Below are 25,983 nucleotides of genomic sequence, written 5' to 3' on the forward strand. Positions count from 1 at the left end.
GGATTAGGGCATAGCTTACCAGAGAAGCTTGAATTAGACTTAGTGTGAAATAGGGGGCAAAAGTAGCATTTTTACCTTATTTACTAAGATGAGTTTAGAAAGTCTTGTCTACCTTGCTTGCTGTAAAAATATAATCATACTTATCTCCATCAAGTTTTCAAATTTTCTTATTTAACTTAAGTACCTTTAAAATGCATGCTTCTTCTCTGATCTCATCTTCCACAGAGTGCTACAAAAATCAGGGCGCTAAGTCAAATAGAAAAATATTCTCTTTTCACATTCCAGACAAAGACAGTCCAACAGGTTTTGCTCCCCTGTTACAACAGCGCCCTTGTCAGTGCAAACACCTGCAAAGAACAGAATGTCTTTTGGCTATAAGGAGACAGATCTTACATAAATATTTATTTTCTCAGACAAATTGCCTCCTATTAACAGGATGTCCACCAAACTAGCTGGGTCTGAACTCAGGATGAGTGTGAACAAGCAACACAGAGGTTCCTAGAGGGGTAACTCTAAATTCCACAAGCTTTGCCTCCGAGCAGCTGTTCGTGGAACAAACTTTGTAGCTGTGCTGCAAATTGGCTGCAAGTTCAAGTAAACCAAGTGTTCTTGAAGCTATGAATAACCTGAAAACAATTTTTAAAACAATCTCCAATCTAGTGAAGTCTAGTGTATTTTGTGTCTACTTATTATACCTTCCCAACTATCTGCTGAAGAGGAGTGTGTCCATAGCAGTACTAACCACACATTGATAAAATTAACAAAATGTTCAGCTGTAAAAATTTACTACATGAGAATATAGGATGTTAAGATTTAGCAGCGAAAATAAGATAGGAACAACGAGTGCCAACATGGATACATTTCAGAGTGTTGAATATCTACCTATGCACGTCATAAGAAGAGACTGAAAGCTGGGGCCATGTGTCTAAAGCCAAAACTAAGTAGCTAGTTGAAGTGTGTGTGTGTGTGTGTGTGTGTGTGTGTGTGTGTGTGTGTAGCTAATGCATATATGCCATATATGTATATGATATATATTATATATGTACTGAGTAAAAATGTGCAAAACAACTTGAACACAAACATTGACTCATTGGTCAGTCATACAGAGAAAGAGAAAGCTGTGATGTGGGACAGAGAAACAAGGCCCCAAATACAATGTAACTTCATGTCTCATGGAGGTATACTTGTTATATTTTTATTACACATTTCATATCTATATGCATTTATACCTTCTACCTCATTGCACTGTGCATAATCATTCACAATATCCATAATTAATAATGATTTACCTTAGGGCTCTTAAAATTGACTTATGTGGGAATCAATCCAAAAAATCTTTGGAGCATCTTCTAGACTCTGTACCTCAGTAGACCTAGGGGAGGGGAATAGGGTGAAAGATGGAGGGAGGGAGGAATGGGAGGATATAAGTGATGGGATAACAATTGAGTTCTAATCTGAAAAAATAATAAAATAAATTAATAAATTAATTAAAAAAAAAAACTAGGGAGCTGAAAAGTCATTCATGCAACAGTCCTGAGGATTCCTGAAAGAGAAAGAACTGAAATATCAGCTCTGGACAACATCTCTTGTGAGCACTCCAGTTAGTGATAAGACTGGAATTGTCTTCCACTATAAACCTCTCCCCATGGTTCTCCATTGCAGCAGAGCACAGCCTTTTAATTACCCATCTCCTCTACCTTTGTTCAACATCTCTACTCTCCATACTTTGCTACACATTTTTTGTCAACAACTTTCTCCCCTCATCTTCATTCTCTACCTGCCATGCTTGTTGCTGTTATTTTTACTGTTGTTACCCTTATTTATGTGTGTGCATACCTGTAAAGTCAGACAACTTGTGGTCAGTTTTCTGCCTCCGCCGTGTGGCTTCCAGGAATTAAACTCAGATCATCAATCTTGGAGGCAAATGTCTACATCTGTAAGTCATCCAACAGGCCTCCAAGGTTAATTATTAAAACATGTGTCAGAAACCTCAAACTTTCTGTGACTGTCACAGAAAGTTTGAGGTTTCTGACACATGTTTAATATGGCCATTCCATGAAAGGAAAAACCCTAAAATAGAGATCAGTTCCATGGCACCCACAGAAAAAGATCCAAGAATGGCAAAGCCTACGGGTAACTGAAATGAAGAGCTGGAAATGGGTAAAGGAGATAATGGGATTCCTGATGCCCATTGGCCAGACAGCTTAGCAAAACTGATGAGCTCTGGTTTTTGAGAGAGACTCTGTCTCAAAAGAAAAAGGAAGAGAAGGAAGAGAAGGAAGAGAAGGAAGACGGTAGGGAATGGCAAAGGAAATAGACCCAATGTTAGCCTCTTGCTTTGACACAAAAATTCACATAACAGGTGTATGAGCACCCAACACACACACACACACACACACACACACACACACACACACACACACACACACACACACACAAACCACCTTTTTATCTTTTTATATGTGTTATAGTGCTGAAGGTGGAACCCAGGGTCTTATGTGTGAATCTATTTTAGATTTCATACCTAACGAATTTATAAAAATAAATTGCCACTCTAAGCCCCTAGTTTTGTGTGTGTGTGTGTGTGTGTGTGTGTGTGTGTGTGTGTGTATTTTATTGCTGCACAAATAGGGAAAATAGAAGCTTCTTTGGATCTTTCTTTCTGTTTTCTGATAGACTGAAAACTCAAGGAAATCTTTGCTCTCAACCTGCTTGTTTCCTTCCATGGCTATCTTGGCAAAGACTGAGGAAAAGCTTTCCCTCTGTCTGTTTCTTTCATGGGTCAGTGCAAAAGTGTTTTCTTTATATAAACTGAACTCATAAATCTGAGCCTACTGCTTTTATTTACTGTAACTAGGAGTTCACTCTGAGAGTGCAGTGGTGTTAGCAGTCATGCTGGAATGGGAAGGAAAAACCGGACTGGAATGACACAGTTGACATTTCTTCTATAGTCCTACTTCATTTTCCCTTGTATCCTATGCATTTGTTGACATCATCTGTCCCCCATGCCTCTCTTGTTAGTCTCTAGGAATCTTCATATATTAATTCGCATTACCATCGTGAAATTACAGTAGCTGGAACTGCTATACCTATTATATGTCTGGTACACCATATGATTAATTAACCCATTTAACCATGGCAACTACAAGGAGATATCACTGACCTTATCTCACTTAAGTTATGTCACGTATGCTGTCAAGAGAGATACTGAGTCCTGGAGAGATTATCTCACTCACTCACAGTTTTAGAACAGGCTGCAGCAGGGTCAGCTTTGAATGTCAGAAAGTCTGTCTTCTTCGTTACTGTCTCTGATTTTCCTTCCCAAATGGAACCTGTTCACCAAGGAAGTGCTAAGAAGTCACGTGCAAAGCAAAGGCTAAACACTTCCACACTGATCCTAAATATTGGAGCAAAAGAAAGCTTAGCACACAAGCAATAACACCCATGGTGAAGCATATGCCCCATCGAAGGCTCTGTGGCAAAGTAAAAGAGAAAAAATTGTTGACCTTGCTTTTATCAAACCAAAATTAAAATATAATTGATTAGGGGAAGTAAGAGCTATTGGAAGGGACATGTACTTTTTAAAAGTTCCCTTTGTGATCAGAGCTTAGCTGCGGTGTGCCTATAAGTGGAGCTGGCAGCTGTACATTTCTCACCAGGTCAACTTGTCCTTGATAGTAACTAAACATGAAGGGTAACATTTAATTAGAAAAGAAAGAACATCTACCTGGCTGTAAAAATATTATTGTGTCAGTACACTCAAGGGCAGAGTAGGACAACAGAGGTAAACTTTGTGGATTCATCTCTTGTTCTACCATTGCATGAGTTCTTGGTAAGGAACTGAGGACACAAGGCCTTCACACCATGCATCATTAGCCATTGAACCATCACTCTATCTCTCTCTCTATCTATCTCTTGTTCATCTCTCCTGGTTTATTTAATTTAGTAAAGATGAAATCCAGTTCAATACATGTTATGTGGAACAAGAGTTCACTTTTTATTATGGATGGATAGGACTCCATTGCATATCTGTCCCATAATTCCTTTATTCAGCAATCAACTGATAGGCACTTTGATTATTTCCTGAGACATGAAGAGACAACCCACTCAAGGTTTTAGGATAGGCTGCAGCAGGGCCAGGGTTGCCCTTCAGAAATTCTGGTTTCTTCACCACTGTCTCTGCTTTACCTTCCCAAATAGAACTATTAACCGAGGAAGTGCTTATTTGCATTCATTATTGACGTATGGATGTGGAAGTCAAATGTTTCTTTGAAAAACTAATAAATATGAATAAATATCTAGTAGTGGAATTGCTTGGTTCCATTTTCATAATGTGGAGGCACAACTACATTCTTTTACAGAAAAACTGTATTAATATTTTCCTAGCAACAACACAAAAGTTTCTCATTTCTCTACATCATCGCTAACATTTGCTGTCTCTTGTCTGTTAATATAACTTTTTGGTGAAGTGAAGTGACATACATATATTGCTGTGGTTTTGATGTATATTCCCAAAGTGAGTGATGGTGAGATTTTCTCATAGAATTTTGAGCATTTTTATGTCTTAAAAAAACTTTTACTTAGGTATGTACACTGACCATTGATAATTGGGTAAATTAGGTTTCCATCACTATGACAAAATGCCCTGCAAAGGAAAAATTTATGTTAGGTTGTATTTTTTGGCTGTATTTTTTCTGATCCTATGGCAATACAATTATATTTGTCACAAAATAAATCCTCCAGTATTGGAACTGGGCTACATCTTATTGAGTTGTTGGTCAAAAGGGTCACATAAGAATCCCTAAATAACTCAGGATTTTGCCAAGATTTAATGCTGGTCTCCACAAACTGACAGCAAGTCTCCATTGCTGAAGACAACACCTACATAACTGATTAAGTATGGAAAAGTCAAGCTAGTGCCTATATAGAACCTTTGCCCTTTATTCTAGTGTATTTGGCATAAGAAGGTACTCTACACACTACCAAAAGAGAAACATAAACACCAACCCAGCCACTTACCATTGGATTAATAATCATGTCCTGACAACAAGAAATGTTAGGGCAAAAGTCACACCAAAGTTGTGGGAGTAGCCAACCAATATCTGATTTCACTCAAGGTCCATTCCATGAGATGGAAGCTATACTCAACATTGGGTGATCAAGAACCTAATAGTAGATAGCCCAGGAACTTAGGGTAAAACCAAATACAACCATTCTTTAAAAGAAAAAAGCACAAGAAAGATAACTCATAATTACATTCTGCTGTACTCATAGATCAACACTTTGCTCGGACATCATCAGAGAAGCTTCCTGCTGCAGTATATGGGAACAGAAGCAGAAAGCCATAGCTAGACATTATGCAAAAAATGAGAGACTTTAGAACACTTAGCCCTAAATGAGATATCTCCGTCTAATCTCTCTTTTTAATTATTGTTGTTACACACAGACACATATGTGCCGGTGTGCATGTTCATGCACATATCTGTGTGTGCATGAATGTATAAATATAACCTACTGTCTGGTGTGTGTGTGTGTGTGTGTGTGTGTGTGTGTGTGTGTGTGTGTGTATAGTTTCAGTACTGAACACTGTATTGAAAAGCCAATAAGGAGATTCATTCCAGGGAGAGGCTAATTCTCCCCTTCTTATGGTCATTAATTACATGTGGTTCTTTGTGTAGGTGTGGGACCGTGTAAAAATTTCCTCCTATGTTAGCATATCCACCATTGCCATTGTCCAGTCTTTCTTACGTAGACCTTTCCAGGAGATACAGTTTCATAGCAGTATCATCCAATCTCCCCCCTCCTCCTCCTGCCCCTCCTTCATCTTCCTCTTCTTCGATGTTCACTGAGCCATAGATGTTTATGTATATGTATCTATTGGATCTGGGATCCCCAAGATCTTCCATCTTTCTTCCCAGATGCTTATTCAGCAATGTTCATTGCCACTCAATTTACAGTAGCTAGGAAATGGTAACATCCTAAATACCCTACAACAAATAAATGCATAGTGAAATGTGGTATGTGTGTACAATGGAATATTCATCTGTAAAAAAACATGAAATTTTCAGGTAAATGGATACACCTGAAAAGGTTATATTTAGTAAGGTAACCCAGACCTGGAAAGACAAACACCACATGTTCTCTTTCATCTTCAGGTGTGAGTATACAATATGGAGGAATGACAGAAACCACGAAAATGTAAACAGACCACAGGTGTGTTGGGGTTCTTGAGATGGAAATAGCAGGATATAGGCAAGAGGAAGTGAGAAACAGAAAAATGTGGAGAGTGGCTTCAACTGGGCATAAGGAAGTCCATACAGAAAGAGAAAGAAGAACGAGGGACAAATAACACCAATGTCTCATAGAGCCTAAAGGAGTCACATTATTTTATATTAATTTGGGCTGACAATGATCCCCAGAAGACCCATAGACTAACCAGTCCCAGGAAAAACAGATAAATATCCTTTACAGTGGTTGGGCAGGTAGTCCAAGTGGCTTCCCAAACAATATAGACTATGAACGTAGCCCGTGGTTACCTCTCAGAAGTTGAAGGTAAACTGCTAATCCTGAATACACTGAACACGTAAGCAATAAGGCTCAGATGGATTTTACCTGAAAGCCTATACAGTGCATGATATCAAGGGAAGGAAACAACGAATAGTCCTACTCAGCTCTAACACTATGTACTACAGCAATGATCATCTTGGCCAACACCTGTAAAGGTGCAATAAGTGGCACACATATGCTGGTAACCAGCAGCTGTCTAAATGGGCTGAAAGCCCACTGAACAGTAGGGAAGTCATACGCAGTACTAGAGAACTAGCCAACTTCCTGAAGTGAGAGAGGTCATGTAGCTTAGAAAATAATCTACTGCCTGAACTCAAACTCTCTATAAAGTTGGGGCATCATCTTCAGCCTTCTGGCCCAGTATATATGACAGACAGATTTGTGAGGCAGGGACTATTAAGGACTTGCTTACCCTAGCTTGGTAAAGTTTGGCTGTTGACTCTTCCAGCATTCAAGCTTGCCCATTTTCAGGCAAAATTTAGTCAGTGGCCGAAATGGGGACATTTTCCCCAGTGGCTGCTTTGCCACATTTGAAGCCATCTCTATAAGGAGGTTTTTTGATGCTCATCATCTTCTTTGAGGTAGGCTGGGCATTGCCAGGAGTTAACCTGTCTTATTCTCAATGAATCTTTAAAATAGTAAAAACATCTTTAAATGTCATATTCTGTACGTCTATGAGGTTTTTGAAGACTTTATCTAACTACTTTACCTTATCTATCTATAGAATCTTACCTATCCATTAAACCTAGGATGTATATTCTTTTAATAAAAATAGACTAGTAATTGGCATGACCATGATTTGATCAACTAACAATTACCTTGCACTACTTACTTATCCTACTTAGCCTGCAATAGCACTTTCAAAATATTGGAAGTTAACCTTGTATTATAGTTTAGTTGCATGGGGACAATCAGTACCTCATATTAGAGGTATTGTGTAAGAATAGTCTTATGTGTAAAGAATAGTCTTAACTTTGAAGTCTATACCAATGTTTCAAAATTAAACTTATTTTGCTTCAATATGCAAAATTCTATACCAATCAATTGAAAATAACCTTGTGAGTAACAATGAAGGCATTAAGTTGAGGTAGCAAATTGTCTCTGTAATTTCTTTCACTTTGGAAGCTACTAACCTGCACTTCCTGTTTACTCAGGTAATTAATTTTATTCCTTCTCTAGTTTCTGATGGAGTTGAAGAACAGATAGTTTAGTTTTACAATTAAGTTTAGTTGTTTAGGGTTAAGTTGTTTTTAGGTCGAGATAGATGTTTTAAGTTGTTAGAGATGAGATATGATAGATAATGATTTACATTCAGAATTTTAGACTCATCAAGATAGGAAAGATGTTTTCTTCAAGGTTGCCGAACGCAAATAGACAAAACACTATGAATGTAACGTTAATATAATTCCTGATTGTTTCATGGTTATTCTTGCTGTATGTGGTTTATTTTATATCTGTGTAATAATATAAATGTATATAAAAATAAAAAATAATAAATGAAAAAATCTACTATCCCCACTTTACTAAACCGATATTATTTCTTTCTACATTCTAAGTCTTGGTAGTTTTAATAATTTATAAAGGAATTATTGACATCTTCTAGTGTATGTGTTATACATTGTAGTTAAGTAGAAAGCCATTAGAGTTCTCATGGAATATTTATATGTACATACATTTTGTAAACAGATTTGCTTAAAATATGCATATATGTATAGTAACCCTTTTGATTAGCTGAGGGAACCTAATCATAAAGGGACTTTACAAATCTTGCAAGCTTCAACCACCCAGACTAGAAGATTTTACTGGCTATTAACAACCGCTTGTCAGGTGGAGAGATGGCTCAGTGTTTACAAGCACATGCTGTCCATCCAATGGACCTGGATTAAATTCCCAGCACCCACATGGCAACTCATAAGTTTCTGTAATTCCTGTTCAAAGGTACCCAACTCTTTCTTCTGAACACTAGGTATGCAAATTGGGCACAAATACATACCCATACAAATAAAAAGAACTTGTGGTCTTCTGTTGTTCTCAAAACCAAAGCTGTCCAACTAACACTTGGAGGGACTTGGTATCCTGATGGCTTAGATCCTTGGGAACTCTACCTCCCACCCTCATCCTCATCTCCTTGGAGCCTCTCCTTATACACTAAGCTAGGAATGTCTGCCTGTCTTGCATGCCTGGTCCACCTCTGTGCTGTGGGAGGTGTGGAAAGAGGAAGGAATTTGTCTGGGGGAGTAGAAACATTTCTTTTCTAAAATACAACACGACAACATTAAACACCAAGCAAGCCACTACTCCTGTGACTTGGCGGCAGGACAGTTGGAGATGGCTTGTAAGCCTGTGCTTTGTAATTTTCCAGGATCCCATGAGCCTGCTCCAAAGGATCAGGACTAAACATAGCTCCAAAGCTCAGTTCTAGAGCATGGAGTTTCAAGTGTGCACTTGTCTTTTCTCTTACAGATTTGAAGTGAAAATTGGACTTTTTTTCGTCCCTCTGCTTCAAAGGCTACATTACATCAAGCCAAATCACATCAGTTAGGAACTGAAATAGTCCAGTCTGCAACAGAGGCCAGTCACCGAAATTATGATTCATTCGAGACACCAACATCCAAATCTTTCATACCTAAATGTTAGCCTTTTAACTGTGCCATGGAATTCAAAAAGAATTGCTTTGGAAGAAAAAACACAATGGGAGGTGATACTTTTGAATGAATCCTGTTGTAGTAGAATTTCCATAGGACTTGAGAGATGGGCTGTTTGGACAGCAGTTGTGTGGCTCTCAGAGGGGAGACACGACCCTGGCTACTGACTCTAAGCTTTCTACTCTGAACTCAGCCTGGGAAACCCTTTACCCGACATTGTGTTACTCCTAGGAAGAGTCGGTTAAAATTAGGAAATCTGATAACAGCATAATGTGTACCCAAGTATGAAAGCCAAAGTTGTCCTTATAACAAGTGTGTTGGCTTGGACAGTAGGGTCCTACACCCAGTCACTGACAGCAGAGTAATTCTGTGCATTGCAACTAGAAGAATTATGCTATATGCGGTGGAGTACTGAGAACCATGTCCTCTGTAAATGATACTAAAAAATTTGTTAGGGAAAAACAGTCGGCTTCGAACGTCTCAACTCTGAGGAAACAAGAAACACCATTTAGATTCAGTGAAATCTAAGGGAACTGTTTGGAAACCACCTTAACTTCATTCTTTTGATTTCAAAAGCAGTAAAAGGACGGCATTCTGTAAGTTTCCAGAGACAGTGATTATGATCCAAGTGTGAAAGCCAGAAAATTTTAGGAAATCAAATTACATTTCTACGTTGGTTCATTTGGAAGACTAGGTTCACAGTGAAACTTCACAGTTTTTTTTTAAATCAGTTTAATTACATTAAAAAAAAAAAAAAAAGGAAAAAGCAAAGTACTACAAAACCATGGATTTAGTTAGGCAAAACAGGAAACTGTACTGAAATAGTGAAATAGTAAAATAACTTGTTATGTCTATAAAGTAATGAAATATTAAGAACCCTTTATCTTAGTGTTTCCGGCTGCTTTAACATAACACCCAAGGCTGGGGAATTTATGTCGAATTAAGACCAACTTCCCATAATTGGGGAGGTTGTGGTCTAGTATCAAGCAGCTACAAGGGCATTATACGACAATGGTGCCAATTTTGAGCTCAGAGCTCTCGCTTTCTTCTCACAAAGCCACACATTCCACTCTGGGGCCCGTGCTTCATCAATTCATCCAATTATATTCACCTCCTAGTGTCCTGACCTCCAAATACCATAGCGTATGGAATTTGCATTTAAGAGGCCCAAATGTGAGCATATGGACATATTAAAACCACACAGCACACTCCAAGCACTACAGAAGGGAAGACATTTCTTTAGCCCCTCTGCTTTCAGGGTCTCATTCTATGTACTTCCTTAAAGTGACAGTGTGCTATAGCATTCAAGTAGGAAGGAGACCTTTATTAACCAACACTGCCTAACCAGTACATGGTCAGGTTGTTCTTCTATGCATGTTTTCTTCAACATATCTTATTTTCAATCCTTCATAGATTGACTATAAGAACTCTCCCTTTACAATGATAGCATGCCTCTCTATTCTGTGGCTGGAGATACAACATTGGCAACAAAAATCACAAAATCTGGAAATGCTTGCCTATTTACATGGTGCTTAGGATTGCATACACAGCAAGGATGTCACAGTCAAGCTTCCTCAGCTCTGGTCCGAGTAACTCAGCCAATTCCTGTCTGCAACTTGGGTGTCTCTAGACTCGATGATATGTGTTTTATAACTTTTAATGTAACTATAAAAAAAGTCACTACAAACACCAAAGCAATAAGGGAAAAATGCCTGGGAAACAGGCCAGTGGGACCGTAAAGCACAAAACTGCATATAAATGCATTTTAACTCTTAAGGCAGGGTTATGAAGTGCAAATGGAAAAAATTCCCAAGCTTACATTAAAACTGCAAATCTCCCATAGTTTCCACTATATTTTTAAAAATAACAGCTGTCCTAAAATCGAGGCATTTCCCCTCTTATTTGAGTTTTCCAGTATCAGTAGCAACATAAGACAGAGCAGAAGGATTTTTACTCCAATGATTAATTACAGAGTTAGCTTTTGAAGCATTTCACACAAAACACTTATCTATAAATATGTGTTACACACCGATTATGATTTAATGAGGGCTTAGAGAAGTGGCTCAGAACTTAAGAATGGAATTGGGTTCCCAACACTCAGATTGGAAAGCACCATACAGCCTATAACCCCAGCTCCAGGGGATCTGATATATTTCTTGCCTCTGTAGGGACACACACACACACACACACACACACACACACACACACACACACACACACTGAGCAAACACACTCTAAAATAAAAAGTCCACTTAGTACCACTTTTGATAAAAAATAATATGTCAGTGCAACCAATCAAGAAGGGAGCCTGTGAACCCAGACTTCTGTAAATAACATCCTAAACAATCACAATGCTAATAGCTGCAATACTGACCACATTGTTAATCAAGTGCATTAAAGATACCTAGAGTAGTGGGCAGTTCTGCTGATAAAAATATTATGTTAAAATGCATAGCTATTGTGCCCTGCACTACTCTCATAGGTATTGACAACATAGATACCAACATAAGTTGTACCATGTTTTTGTGACCTAAAAAAGGAATAGGGTTCAGAGAAATTCCAAAGCCATGAGTAGAAAGAATTGGAAGACTCTGATAATGTTTTTTCTAGAAGGAAGATAATTCTTCAGAGCCCTCAAACAGACATTCATTCCTGCATTTGAAATCTTGACATGGCCATGTAAAATTATCTGCCAGAGCCTTTACCTTGACCAGTTACCAGCATTCAGTAAGAACACACACATATTTCTATTTTTTCCAAAGAGGTTGAATATGCTTGAACTGGATTAAGTAGAAAGTAAATTTTCAGAGATGTACTGAAATGAAGGAATGGTATTCCTGAATCACAAAAACCTTATGGCTCAAAGAATGGGAAACTGAGACTGTATGTGAGTTGGTCTGGATCCCTTGCTTAAGGATGTAAGAGTGGATTGGTCAGGATTGAGCCTACAACCAGGAAAATAAGAAATGTGATTGGAATGGCAGCCTTCCAAAACCACATAACTCCCCAAAGAGGAGACAGAAGGACAGACACCAGAATATAAAGTATCACAAACAAAAGGCTAATGCATAAAATGATAGACCGAATGAATACATCCCGTGCCCTAAGCACATTTAAAAATATTTTATATATAATGTCCCTTTTACTGAAAATGGATTTTTTTCTCATACAATATACCCTGATTACACTTTTTCCTCAGTTCTCTGAACTCCTCCCAGTTCCTCAACACCTCCAGATTCACTCCCTATCTGTTCTTCATTAGAAAAAAACAGGCTTCTAAGAGGTAACAACCAGACATGGTAAAATAAGATTTAATAAGATAAAATAAAAACCATCACACCAAAGTTGGGCAAGGCAACCCAACAGAAGAAAAGAACCCCAAGAGCAGGCACAAGAATCTGAGACCCACTCATTCACACACCCAGGAGTCATAAAAATACTGAGTTGAAAAGCTATAATTTGTTACAGACCCATGTAGGTTTTGTACTTTTTGCTTCAGTGTCTATGAGTTCAGATGAGTCCTGCTCAGTATCTTGTTCTCCTGGTGTCTTCCATCCCCTCTGGCTCTTTGGCTCTTTCCATCCCCTCTTCCACAGGGTTCCCAGAGCTCTGATAGAAGGAATTTGATGGAGACATCCCATTTAGCTCTGTGCATTTCAAGTACTGACTCTCTCTCTCTCTCTCTCTCTCTCTCTCTCTCTCTCTCTCCTCTCTCCTCCTCTCTCTCTCCTCTCTCTCTCTCTCTCTCTCGCTTTCTCTTCCTCTCGTCTCTTCTCCTCTCTCCCTCTCTCTCCTCTTCTTGCTCCTCCACTCTGCTCTCTCCTCTCTCTCTCTCTCTTCTCCTCTCTCTCTCTCTCTCTCTCTCTCTCTCTGTGTGTGTGTGTGTGTGTGTGTGTGTGTGTGTGTGTGTGTGTGTGATGTCTGGCTGAGACTTAGGAGTAATTTTTGAAACTTTTTAAAATTACCAGAACTGTCTAATCTAACCCTAAATCCCTGGGCTATCTAGTCTCAGATTCTTGGACACTCAATCAGTGCTGAGTGTGGGTTCCTCTTCATGGAGTGGGCCTTAAGTAAAATCAGACATCATTGGTTAGTTACTCCGAAAAATACTATGTTACAATCACCCTAGCGTATTTTGTAGGTAGGACAGATTTTAGGTCAGTTTTTGTGGCTAGATTGGTGTTTAAGTTTCCCATTTGGCAGCCTGCAGAGTAATTTCCCACACCAGAGAAACTAAGATATTGTGTGAAGGCTCCACTATCCACCAGCTTGACTTCTCTATGTTCAATAAGTTGTGTGAACATTGTCCTCAGCAATGGGGCAATACGGTCACATTCTGGAGAGCAACTTCTTTTCTTGGCCACAGTCTGGGCTGTTTGGAGATTCCCACCGGATTCTTTTGGCAAACAGCTCAATCCTGGTACTGTAAGCTTTGGTGACAAGAGATGGTCCACTGGAGTTCTTCTGTCTCCCTCACTATCTGGAGACTTCATTAGGATCACCTTCATATATTATAGGAAATTTCTACTGCACTAGGTTTTCATATCACTCTTCTAATGTCCTTCAATTCTAGTTGTCTCCCCTCAATCCTATTTTCCTTCCCCCTTTCCACCTGATCCTCCTCTTCTCATACCCCTACCCCTACTACTGTCTACTCATAAAATTATTCTATTTCTGCCTTCCAAGGAGATCCATGTGCCTCTCCCCCCATGCCTACCTCCATCCTTTTCTCTATGTCTAACCTCACTGGGTTTATACATTATAGTTTGGTTATCATTTACTTAATGGCTAATATCCAAATATGAGCAGATAATTATGGTTTGTTTTTCTGGATCTGTTATCTCACTCAGGATGATTTTTTTTTCCTACTTCTATCCATTTGCCTGAGATTTTCATGATGCCATTTATTTTTCAGCATCACTGTGCAAATGGAGTATACTTCATCCATTCTTCTATTGATGGGCATCTAGGTTGCTCCCAATTTCTAGTCATTATGAATAAAGCAGCAATGAACAAGGTTGAGCAAGTGTCCCTGTGATAGGATGAAGCATCCATTGGGTATATGACCAAGAGGGGGTATAGGTGGATCTTCAGATAAATGACATCCCATCTTTCTGAGGACCCACCTAGGCAGGGTTTTAAAGATTATTCACATGACATAGAAAGCCTGGGCCAAGCACAGTGCACTATTTGTATGCAGTATAAAAGAGGAGTCGGAAAGTACTAAAATGGGTCAATAGAAAGTTTTTGAGCAGGAGACTTTAAATAATACTCAATTTTATAAACAAGTCAGAGCCAGTATAGGTTAAAACAGAGGGCAATGTAGTCCCAATTATATATTTAATATGCCAATCTAGATTATAAGGGGTTGATTGAATTTCATCAACAAGACATTTAAGGGGAGGCTCAGCAAAGACCTGAAAACAGAAAACAAACAACAACAAACCACATCTCCTTGCCCCAAATCATAAAGTAAGAGGTGATTCAGTGAAAAAGAACTCTCTGGGGAAAAAAAATCTCTCTAGGAAAAAACCTCATCTAGAGGTGGAGAAAGGATTTGCAGAGTCCCAGGTGGTCATCCATCTCCCTCCCCGCCCCCTACAAACACATTTATAAGTTTTAAGCAAGTTAATGGTTTTGTGTTGGACCACATTCACGGATGTCTTGAACACACATGTGACTACTGGGGTTGTATGTCTCCGGACAAAGATGTACTCAGTAGGCATGCTATGCAGCTCTCCGTCACTACCAAAACACATTTGCGATAACTTACTAAAGAAAAAAGCTTATCTTGACTTATGGATTTGGAGATGCCAGTTTGATCAACTGCCCCCACCGTTCTAGCTCTGTGGCAAGTCAACATGCTGGAAGCACGTGGCAAAATGAATCTCCTCACATCCTCAGCTAAGCAGTAAAGCGAGCAAGAAGTGAGAGACCACCACAAGCCTCTTCTAAAGCACACATCTTTATGACCTAAGGACTTCACTTATCTAAGACCCTTTGGGCACAGTGAGCTGTGGGCTGAATTCCCATAAGGGACTGACATATGAGCAACTTCAATTCTGGCATCATACTATACAAGGCAGGATAAACTCATAAAACAAAGAAGGAAGCTCTCACACACTGACACCTATATTATAATGCAAAATGAGTTCAGTCAACAGGTTTGTAAAATTTTAAAAATTTAAATTTATTGGGATGTCTTAGTAGCACAGTTACACAGAGTAGTTCAGGGATTCACCAATGATGGTCACCAAATGTGCTTCTTAGTGGCTTTAAAACCCTCTTTTCCGTCTTTCAAATTTATTCAGATGATAGCTGAATTTCATACATAGCATCACAATGTGGGTCTGACAGGTCTTCCATCGGTAAAATGAATGGAAACGTATTTTTTCATGAAAGGCACATAAAATAATCTAAACTAACACTTAAGGAATTTTGATAACTTTAAATTTCATTACATTACAAAGAAGAAAGCAAATTCCCACAAAGTAAACAGATGTGAACGTATTTTACAATTCTCCACACACTTACATGTGCACAAACGCCAACAAGGAGACTACAGAAATGGCACCACCTAACTCCAGTGAGAAACTACTTCCAGGCAAAGCATATGGAAAGACTTAACTTTGTAGGATGAGCTAAAAAGGGGCGGAGCTGGGGAATGGTATTCGCTTTGCTGAAACAAGGGCTCACAGACACACGGTAAATGATTAAAAGAAAAATGGCCCTCACCAACAAACCTCAGCATGTAGCTGTTCCGTAACACCTATTTTAGCACACATATAAGCACTGATTGTGTTAAATACTATTATTCAATTGTCCACTTAATGTCAGAAATCATAGAATAGTTTTAAAAGAACATAAACTCAAGCAAGTGGAAGGAATTGGAATAGCTAAGGGAAAATAAGTAATTTTTGACATAAAGTGATGAGCCTAAAACTTAAAACTTGTTACATATTAATCTAAAGCTTATATAATATCAGTAATAGTATTTTTCTGGTCATCTTCAAAACAAGGACTGATCATGTATGCTAAAATACAAGGGATTTCTCAAAGAAAATATGTAAATGAGTGTCTCAAAATTCACATACTAAAAATTTTTTACCCACAAAAATGCTTTCATCACTCATGTAAACTTCATTATAAATAAAACTGTGGTTATTTAAGTGTATAAAATTAATCTGGCATTACCTGAAGGCAATGTAGAAATGTCATCCAGATACTGAGATTCAAATTGAAACCACGTGACAGAATAAAAGTGAAGTGTTTTTAAGTGTAAGATAGTGTATCTTCAAAAATCTGAAATTTTTAGTTTCTTAAAAAAAAAAAAAAAAATCTAATGTAGACTTGGAACATCATGCACTCAGTAAATGAAAACTTTAATACACACAATGTTTAAATGATTGACCCAAAGACAGGTGGATCCAACCTCTGTAGGAGCATCTCCATGAGACACATCAACTTTAAGGAACAACTCATATTATTAAAATAGTCTGTGCAATGTTTGTACAAATAATCTTATGAATACAAGTATACATGTAATCAAGGTAAGGGCCGTGACATCTCCTAATGTTAGTTATGGTACCTAAAATTTATAGACCACAAACATAAATAAAGCTGTTTAAAACTGGCAAACAGAGAACTAATCGGTCATTCAGTACAAGGTACTTAATATTTATGTTATTTCCAAAGCCATCACACTAGCATCATAAGTCGCCATTCTTACAACCTAGACATAATGTGGGAAATCAAAAATTATAAATACATCATACATTTGCATATTTACACGTACACAGAAACCATCGGTACACTAGAGCCCAGCTTCAACACCACACCTCACTTTCACATTGCAGGACCATCTTTCACCTTTGAGAAAGGTCCTTCTATTACGCTCAGATAAAGACACAAAACAGAACAACTTTGGTCAGGTCCAGGATGCATTTGCTGTATACTACATTCTGTGTTGCTGGGAGACCTAGTCTAGAGAGATCCATGGATAAGTACTCATTTGGTTTGAAAATGCATTTTTACTACCAACTGCAAAACTTAGAAGAGACCACAATCTTTTAGATTATTTTTTATGATGACGTCGGTTACAGCATCAAACACGAACTGCACGTTCTTTGTGTCTGTGGCACAGGTGAAGTGGGTGTAGATTTCCTTTGTGTCCTTTCTTTTATTCAGGTCTTCAAACTGACACTGAATATATGCAGCTGCCTCCTCATATGTGTTTGATCCTGAGACGAGAAAAGGAAGGAAGTGTGAAAGAAGTTTAACTTGGCCAGGGTTCAGTACAATGCACTTTTAAACACAGGTCAGTTTTCTGCATATAAAATATAGGGACTCCAGAACCATATGCTCCCTTCTAGAACAAAATGATTTTTTTTTCAAATGAAAAATACGCTATGTAAGCTAATCTTTATAAGCCATCTTTACACTTAAAAGCTCTTTCGAATGGTAGTCTATGTGCTCTGTTTCTGTTTGAGTCTCGAAGAGTCGGACTTATGTGTCACCCTCTATCTGATTCTCGAAGAGTCGGACTTATGTGTCACCCTCTATCATCTACATCTGTAAGCTGGAGAATTCCAGACACCTAACTCTATTGTTGGCCTATTATTGTTGTGTTAACCCAGAGGCAAATCACTAATGCTGGCTGAATGCTTCCCTCTCCCTTCATAGTTATTCATTAATTATCCTTTTATGATCATTTTATTATGCAAAGTCTGCAATACAGTTAAAAGCTATGAAGTTACCAAAAAAGAAAAGAATGGGATACTCCTGCTTTTACGGGAGGGGCTAGAGACTGCTCTGAGTAAGAAGCATTCAGAAGTCAGTTGGCAGAATCTGAGAATAACCCACACATACTCTGACCCAGAGACCCAGTTCTTCGGTGTCGGCTCGGTAGAATTATGTAATGGTCAAAGAAGGGTCATAAAGGATGCTAACAGAGCATGACCATCTACCTGAAAGCTCATGCACTGTCACTGACATATGAAGTCTGGGAGGATCATATTGTTAGTTGCCATCAGAATATAAGGAGTTCGAGATTTCCGCTGGACTCAAGGAACCAGAAGCAAATATATATACCCTGTGTGACACAATTGTTGCTTGCAAAACAATCAAAAAGAAAAAGCCACTCTAATTCAGGGGAAGGCAAGAGGATGAATTTGTTGAGACTGAAGGACTCGTGGGGTGCTGGGGAGTTCAGTTTCCTGACTCAGGCAGTAGATACTGACTTCACACTTTTTATTCTGTGTGTTCGTCTCTCCTCCCTTTTCTATTTTAAAAAAATTATTTATTTTATTTTCAGATTATAATATAATTACTTCATTTACCCATTTCCTTTCCTCCCTCCAAATTTTGCCATATATCCTTCCTTGCTCTCTTAAAAATTCACAGCCTTTTTTTTTTCATTAATTGTTGTTCATTGGAAATATGTATGTTCATACATATATGTCCCTAAATACAATCTGCTCAAACTGTATAAAGTTGGTTGTGTGTATGTTTTCAGGGCTGTCCATTAGCACTGGGTAACCACTTGGTGTGCTCATCCCTAGGACAGATATTTCTGCTCTCAGCACCCCTTAGTTGCCTGTAGTCCTTTGTGTAGGGTTGAGGCCTCTTGGGGTTTTCCCCATTCACTTTGGCATATATATTGGTGGTGTCCTTGTTCAGATCATGCTAAGGCAGTCACTCTGGTGAGACTCTATGGATGCAGCTTCTGACATTACTAGGAGATGCAACCCCACAAAGCAAACTTTCTCATCTTCTGGATCTTAGAGTCTCTCTGCTTCCTCTTCCATGTTATTTCCTAAGCCTTAGGTGCAGGAGCTGTTTTATAGATGTGTTAATTGGGACTGGGCTCCACAACTCTGCATTTGGCTTGCTGTGGTTTTCTAAATATGCCCTACACTGGAGCTAACTGCATGTGAGAGCGCACTTAATATTGTCAGAAAATTAGTTAAGGCATAATAACAGTACAAAATCTATTAAATTCTTCTTTTCTTATAACCAATAATTACTTGTCTGCCTTTCAGGATTCTCTGTGCTCTCAGATTCTGTTCTGAGGTGCTGTTCCCCATCGGGGCCTCAGTGTTGAGCATGAGGACTCAGTGTGGAAAGTGCCCCTGTGTTCTGCAGCGTGCCTTCTCTGCTGTTCTACAACATCCAGTATGCCTGGCTTTTTCCACATCTAATCAAAATGGGACTCTACAGCACATTTCTTAACTTATCAAGTCCAGATGGGTTCTATCTAATGCCACTTAAAAACTTCTACAGACAATACGAATACTACTTTAGGTTTTGTTATATGCTTTACTAGGTCTTAATTCCATTTGAGCATTAGACATCCTGAAACAGAATGCAACAACATTATCCTGCCAAACACCCATAAAACCTCCATGTAATGCATGACACCATGAGAAGGCCCACAGAGAAGTTGGGTTTAGTGTGTAGGTACAACATAAATGATAAGACCACAGCCCCTGAATAAGTTTATATTTTAATTATTTCATGTAACAAATGATCAACTTTGAAAAAAATCAAATTTTATTAAATCATTTGCTACTCTAAAATTTGTATGCAATGAAAAATATCTTGTTGGGTTAAGGAAGCTATTATATATACCCTCTAAATTAGTTACAAATGTGTTTGTATAAAGTTATTTACACTAAGTACATAGCTCAAACACAACACACATTCAGGGTAGCTAAATTACTGCATCCCAATGGCTACCAAATACACGAATAAACTGCCAAACACATCCTTTGATTTGATTTTCAGTCTGAGAAAGAGCAGAGAGTGAGTGTGTCTTGCATAGTGTGCACATACATGCTGGGAGAATAAGTATGTTGTGCCATGTGAAGTTTCCTAAATGAATACATGATTGGGTGAAGGCAACCTCAACACTAGAAAATTGGAAACTTTATGAGACAGTCAAAAGAGAAGGAGATAAAGAAAACAGTATTAACTTTGTTTATGCCTCAACACTAAATGCTATTCAAGAAGCAGTTGAGAATAGAAGCAAGGGCCTGTGGAGAAAAAAATGGGAGAATAACACAATTCAACACAGTAAGAATAAATATGACTATGAAAAGGATAGCTTGCAAGAAGATTATAGGACTGCCAGTGGACCCTAGTGAAATGGCAATTCACAATGAAAAAGGAGGGGTGCCTTGCAAGCCAGCAGAGGTAGGACACACTCAAGTGGTTAGGAAGCTGTACAAGATTCATCCATAAAAGATCATAACCTTAAGAGCCAAGAGCTGAGACCTGGCATAGTGGCACACACATTTAGTCCCAGCACTCAGGGAGGCAGAGGTAGGAGGATTGCTGTTAGTTTGAGGTTAGTCTGGTCTACAGAGTGAGCCCAGGGCAGCCAAGGCTACATAGAGAAACCTGTCTCAGAAAAAAAAAAAGGGGGTGGGGGGGGCTAGGGGAGAAAGCTCCTAAAAACAAACAAAAGAACCAAGAGCTGATGATATTGATACAAGAAGCAACTGGATCAATCCTTAGAACAAGTGATGAAGATTTGAAATTGTAACCTTAGCACTTGGGATATGAAATCATTATGTAATAGTCTTGCGTTTACTACAGAACACTTCCTTTCTGCTTCCAGTGAGACTCTAAAGGCAGCTGGCCTGGTGAAGGTCTGGGTGCAGATGTGTGATGCACTGGGATCTCAGTTTGGGCTCTGTGTCTGCATTAAGCTCTTGTCCTCAGCTGCCTGAGCATTCTACCCAAGAACCAACACCAGGGCCACCCAACATCGGCTCTGAGACGTACTCATACAATGCCCGCCATCAACCCTTCAGTGCAGCGCTGACTCAAATTTATTTAGACTTCAAGAAGTTCTTGAGAATTTTTTTGTTGTTGTTCATTTCAAACATACTGAGATAAAGGTTAAAAATATTTAAATTTTAGATTTAGAGTTTATAAAAACCAGTGGCAACCTTATTTTTTAAAGGGACAGGATCTATCATTTAATATATATATATCAATTTACTTTGCTTGTTTGTGAGGACCAGGAGGGTGTGAGTGGGTAGAGAGCTCTGTTCCTGTTTCTCACTTTTTGTTTTGGGAAGAGGTTCTCATATACCCTGGTCTCTCTTTGGACTTACTATGTAGGCCAGGATGGCCTTAAAGTACTGATTTTCCTGCTCACTGCCCAAGTCTGGGGCTCATCAACCTACTTTCATTAGCAGCTTGGGATAGGCTCCAAGAAACTAAACCAAGTTAAAACCAAAGTTTTAGCTCAAGTCCTGATTTTGAAGATGAGATACTGGAACAGAGATAAAGATTCTGCTTTGTTCAAGATCATAGACCTAATTTTATCACAGCTGGGTCTTTGTTCAATGGAGGTACATTGGCCGTAGAAGCAAAACTACAGCGTCATTGAGATCTCTTCCTCAAGGCCCGGATTTCCTATGAAACTTTCCCTGCACTGTGTAGGAGCTGGCTGCCTCACTGGCTCCTCTTCACTCTTCACTCGCCCCCCCCCCCCACCTCTCTCTCAATTATAATTATTCACATTACATCCCTATTGTTTTCCCTTGCTTGTATCTTCCTGTTCCCACCTTCCCTCCCTCCCTCTTCTGCTTCGTTCCCCTCCCCCAGATCTCCCACAGGGGGTCCCTTTTCCCCCACCATCTGGCCACAGCCTATCAGGTCTCATTAGGATAGTCTGCATCCCTTTCCTCTGTGTGTCCAAAAGGCCAGGCTGCCCTGCCAAGTGATCAAGTCATGGGCATCAGAGTGCATGTCAGAAGGTCCAAGGCATTCTTCCTTCCCTCTCCCTCGCCATGTGCAGAATGAGCTGTCCACTGGCAACATCTGAACAGGGGGTCTAGTTTCTCTGTATGCATTGTCTTGGTTGGTGCCTCAGATTGTGCAGGGCCCCCTGTGTCCAGATCCACCAATCTTGATGGTTTCCCTGTGGAGCTCCAGACCCCTCCAGCTCCTTCCATCCCCCAACTCTTCAATACCACCCTCAGAGCTCCAGCATCTAGCCCCAGTATCTGTCCCGATCCCCCACGCTGGGTGGAGTCCCTCAGAGGACACCTATGTTGGGCTAATATCCACTTATAAGTGAGTATATACCTTTCACTTGCCTTCCTGCAATATTCCCTCTTAGAAGCAGGGTGATTGCTATTGTTTATCATGTGGTTATTAGCATGTGTGTGTCTGAGATAAGATAATAAGCAGAGACTGGTCTTATCTATCTTGCTTACCCAACCTGTGATGGATTAGGGTAGGAGCAAGTCAGTTTTTGAATTCATAGACACATGGAAATATCTGGCAGCTGCCAAAAAGCTTTCCCATAAAATGAACAAGGGTTTTACAAAAAACTCATCCACACCTCAAAGAACTGCTCGTGTTCAAATGCAGCTTGAGAAATAGTACACCCTCCAGTGCAAGAATAAGTAAGCCAATAAATTCAAAACAATGGAAAAGCTTGCCTTAGAGACACATGATTGGCTAAGTTATTCCAAGAGAGTCAAATACCTGCATATTCTGGATAGCATATTGTGAGAGGACTCTTTTTTATTTTTTCTTCAAAGAGATCCTTCTTGTTTAGAAAAAGTATAATAGAAGTATCTGTAAACCATTTGTTGTTGCATATACTGTCGAACAATTTCATGCTCTCATGCATCCGATTCTGTAAGAGAAAATAAAGTCATTTCCATGAATAGTGAAGTTTCTGAGGAATAGCTTTAAAAGGAAAAAATGTTGCAACAGGCCTGATCCTTTCAATTGAAAACCATGTGACACCGGGAAGAGAAGAACGTCCCAGTTGCTATCTGAAATCCAATTTTGTCTCTAACCTGTTCTGAGTCACTTTGGCTTATTTCAAAGTCCAGCAACAAAAGCCTTACAGGTTTCCTCCTTGTGACGGAAAGAAGGGAGGCTGGCCCCAGTGCAAGTAATTACCTCCTAATAGAAAATGAATGCCTTCCCTTACACACAGGCAACAATAATCTTCTAGAAGCCAGTGGAAGTCCCAGCACAACCAGCCCTGTGACAATGATCAACCAGACCACAGTTTGACCCAGACAGTGGGATGATGGGTATCCCCTGCTTCCTGATTTTTCTTTCCCATATAGAATCTTGGAGCTCTTCTCACTACCAAACCAAGCCCTAGGACACCAAAAGTCTGCTTTCCCAGGAAGCCTGTACTGAAAGAACTCCTCCCTACTTCCTCCTGGCCAGCTACCTTTTAATTAGACTACTGAGGTGATGGGTGGCCAGGTCCAGTGGATTGAGGTGTCTATCTCATCAGATCTCTAATCTAGAGCGAGAAATAATTCCAGAATAATATATTTTTGTCATGTCTGGACAAATACAACAGATTTTTAGCAAGCAGAGTGCTTCAGCGTCATTCAGTCGTGACTGGGTGAAGGCTTGCCGTGTAACCTCTTACGCCTGAGAGCCTCCTGCTGCAGGATGTTGCAGTCAAAGGGTGTCCACACATGAACATGTCAAAGAAGCGTCACTGTTGCACAGATCAGCTAAGCTTTCCTTAAGACACAGGCAGAAGCTCAAAGACTAATGTACTAAACTGAAGGAACTGAAATCCAGTTAGTTCAACACTGTGGATATAAGAGAAGAGGACTTCCGGTTCTTGTTTTCTACTCTTTCAGGCTCTGTGTTTAGAGAAGACACTGGCATATTCCACAGCGTGGAAATTAGGGAAATATAAATGTGATGCTGTATTTTCCCTCCTGGCTGACAATTGTATGAACTTGTTTTAGAAAGACCTGAAATCTCCCGAAATTTTCCGTTGTATTTAAGTGCTAGACTTTTAATTTTCTATTAAAAATGTTTCTCCATATTATTGGTACATTTATTCGTATTTGAAAACTGTCTTTCTATAAACATAGAAGTATAGCGTATATCAAAAATTACAGGCTATCAGTGTAACTGGTGAGGACATATGAGCCTTGGAGCAGATGCAGGGAATTCCCAGGTAGGTTGGTGGAGGAAAAGCACAGGTGCCTTCTAAGCATCCAGGCCCTTCATGCTGCAGCAGGAGCTAAAGCAAAGAGCCTGAACTTCCAAATACTTTGTTCCTAAGCAAGGACTTCTCAAGGTTTCTCAGAAAAGTTCTTGGCAACATCTGTAGCTCTCGGCACTTGATGCTGCACTCCTAAAAAGCACTTCTACTTGCCATTTCTTCATCTTCAGCGAGAACCAGGTCATAGTCGCTCAGGGCCACACAGAAGATGATGGCGGTCACACCTTCAAAGCAGTGGATCCACTTCTTCCGTTCTGACCTCTGACCGCCCACATCGAACATTCTGTAAGAGGAAAATTTATGAATTGACACCACTTTAAATGTTCAAAAGCTCTGAGTTCTGTAAGGCCAACAAAAATGTTCCACATAGCTTGGGGACTGCAGGATGGGAAGAAAGGAGAAAAGGACATAATGGGAGGAAAAAGAAGTTACCGATTCATTTTCTCAAAGTGTAGAAATTTTTAAAGTTATTTTTTATTAACTATTTGATTGCAGCCAGAGTAACTATAAAGCCAGATCAAAAGCATTCTCAACAAACAGCACATATGGGTCCTAGAGGTGGCCCAGAGAATGCCTAACAGTCTGTATTCAATGCCTGGATCCCCTCCACATGCACACTGTTGCCTGAGCATGTGTGAGTTCACACACACACACACACACACACACACACACACACACACACACATGTACACAAATAATAATAATAATAAATTAAATTAAAAATTAAAGCACAGACGTCCATTAACAAACATATGAAAGCATTTCAGACATCAAAGCAACTGAAGAACTTACTGCTTGTCAACACTGACAGTTACGTGACACAATGGAGGAAGCCAGAGATCAAAGTGAGCGAACTCAACTGGCCAGTCCTGAGCAGTAGAGCCAGAGAACAGGGCTCCCCTATTGCAACTGAGAAATGAGGTTTGTCAGAGCAGAAAGCAAGATGTTGATGGAAAGAAGAAACAACTCCAGGTAAGAAGTGGTTGTGAAATGAAGTAATTTTAGAAAGGGGCCAAGAAGTTTGTGCAGCTTATAGATTAAAGGAAAGAGGGGGAGACTTTGAAACTTGTTATATAATATACAGTCATGGGCAATTGGAGGTTAATATACAAGGTTCTGACACAATCAAACAAATAATGCCGATGACCTTTTCTTCTTGTTCCTGGCAAGAGTTTATAAAGTTAAGCAAAAGTTTAAATTTGCATAGACTACATTATACAGCCTAGAAATATCCGCTTATATAATGGAAACACCCTGTAAACTGGCACAGTTTTAAAGGCCCCATTTGTCTTTATGGTGCACTAATTAAAACTATTCCTATTTAATTCCCTACAGAGCAGTAGTGGCCTAAAAACCAAATCCAAATTCATCCACTAGTACTGATACCTCTGACATTAAACTATGCTGTAACAAACTGATCCTACCACAACATAAATCCGAGTCGATAGGGTTGAAAAAGAACAGAAAGTAGAGTGGGGAATATACGCCACACTGTAATAGAGATCAAACAAGAACGAAAGAAAACCTGATTTAATTAGATCAGCTTTTTTTTTTTTTCCCCGAGACAGGGTTTCTCTGTGTAGCCCTGGCTGTTATTGACAAGCTTTGTAGACCAGGCTGGCCTCAAACTCACAGAGACCTGCCTACTTCTGCCTCCCAAGTGCTGGGATTAAAGTGCTCCTGGATAGATCAACACTTCTTAAGTTGCCTAGGAATGCAATTTATAAGCAACTTTACCATAAGCTTAGATGGCTT

The 25,983-nt window shown here is 39.4% G+C and overlaps 1 protein-coding gene across 1 annotated transcript in view; it reads right to left on the reverse strand.

Annotated features, from left to right (window-relative positions):
• Positions 1-16,539: 16,539 nt before the first annotated feature.
• The window catches only part of Gnai1 (G protein subunit alpha i1), an 86,583-nt gene continuing 77,139 nt past the window's right edge, over positions 16,540-25,983 (reverse strand). Inside the window, exons 6-8 of the mRNA XM_051152084.1 lie at positions 24,382-24,511; positions 22,719-22,872; positions 16,540-17,452 (exon numbers count right to left, since the gene is read on the reverse strand). Coding sequence (XP_051008041.1) covers positions 17,262-17,452; positions 22,719-22,872; positions 24,382-24,511 — 475 coding nt within the window. The 3' untranslated portion in view covers positions 16,540-17,261. The remainder of the gene's footprint in view (positions 17,453-22,718; positions 22,873-24,381; positions 24,512-25,983) is intronic.

Source organism: Acomys russatus, chromosome 10, assembly GCF_903995435.1.
Source record: "Acomys russatus chromosome 10, mAcoRus1.1, whole genome shotgun sequence".
Classification (NCBI taxonomy): Eukaryota; Metazoa; Chordata; class Mammalia; order Rodentia; family Muridae; genus Acomys; species Acomys russatus.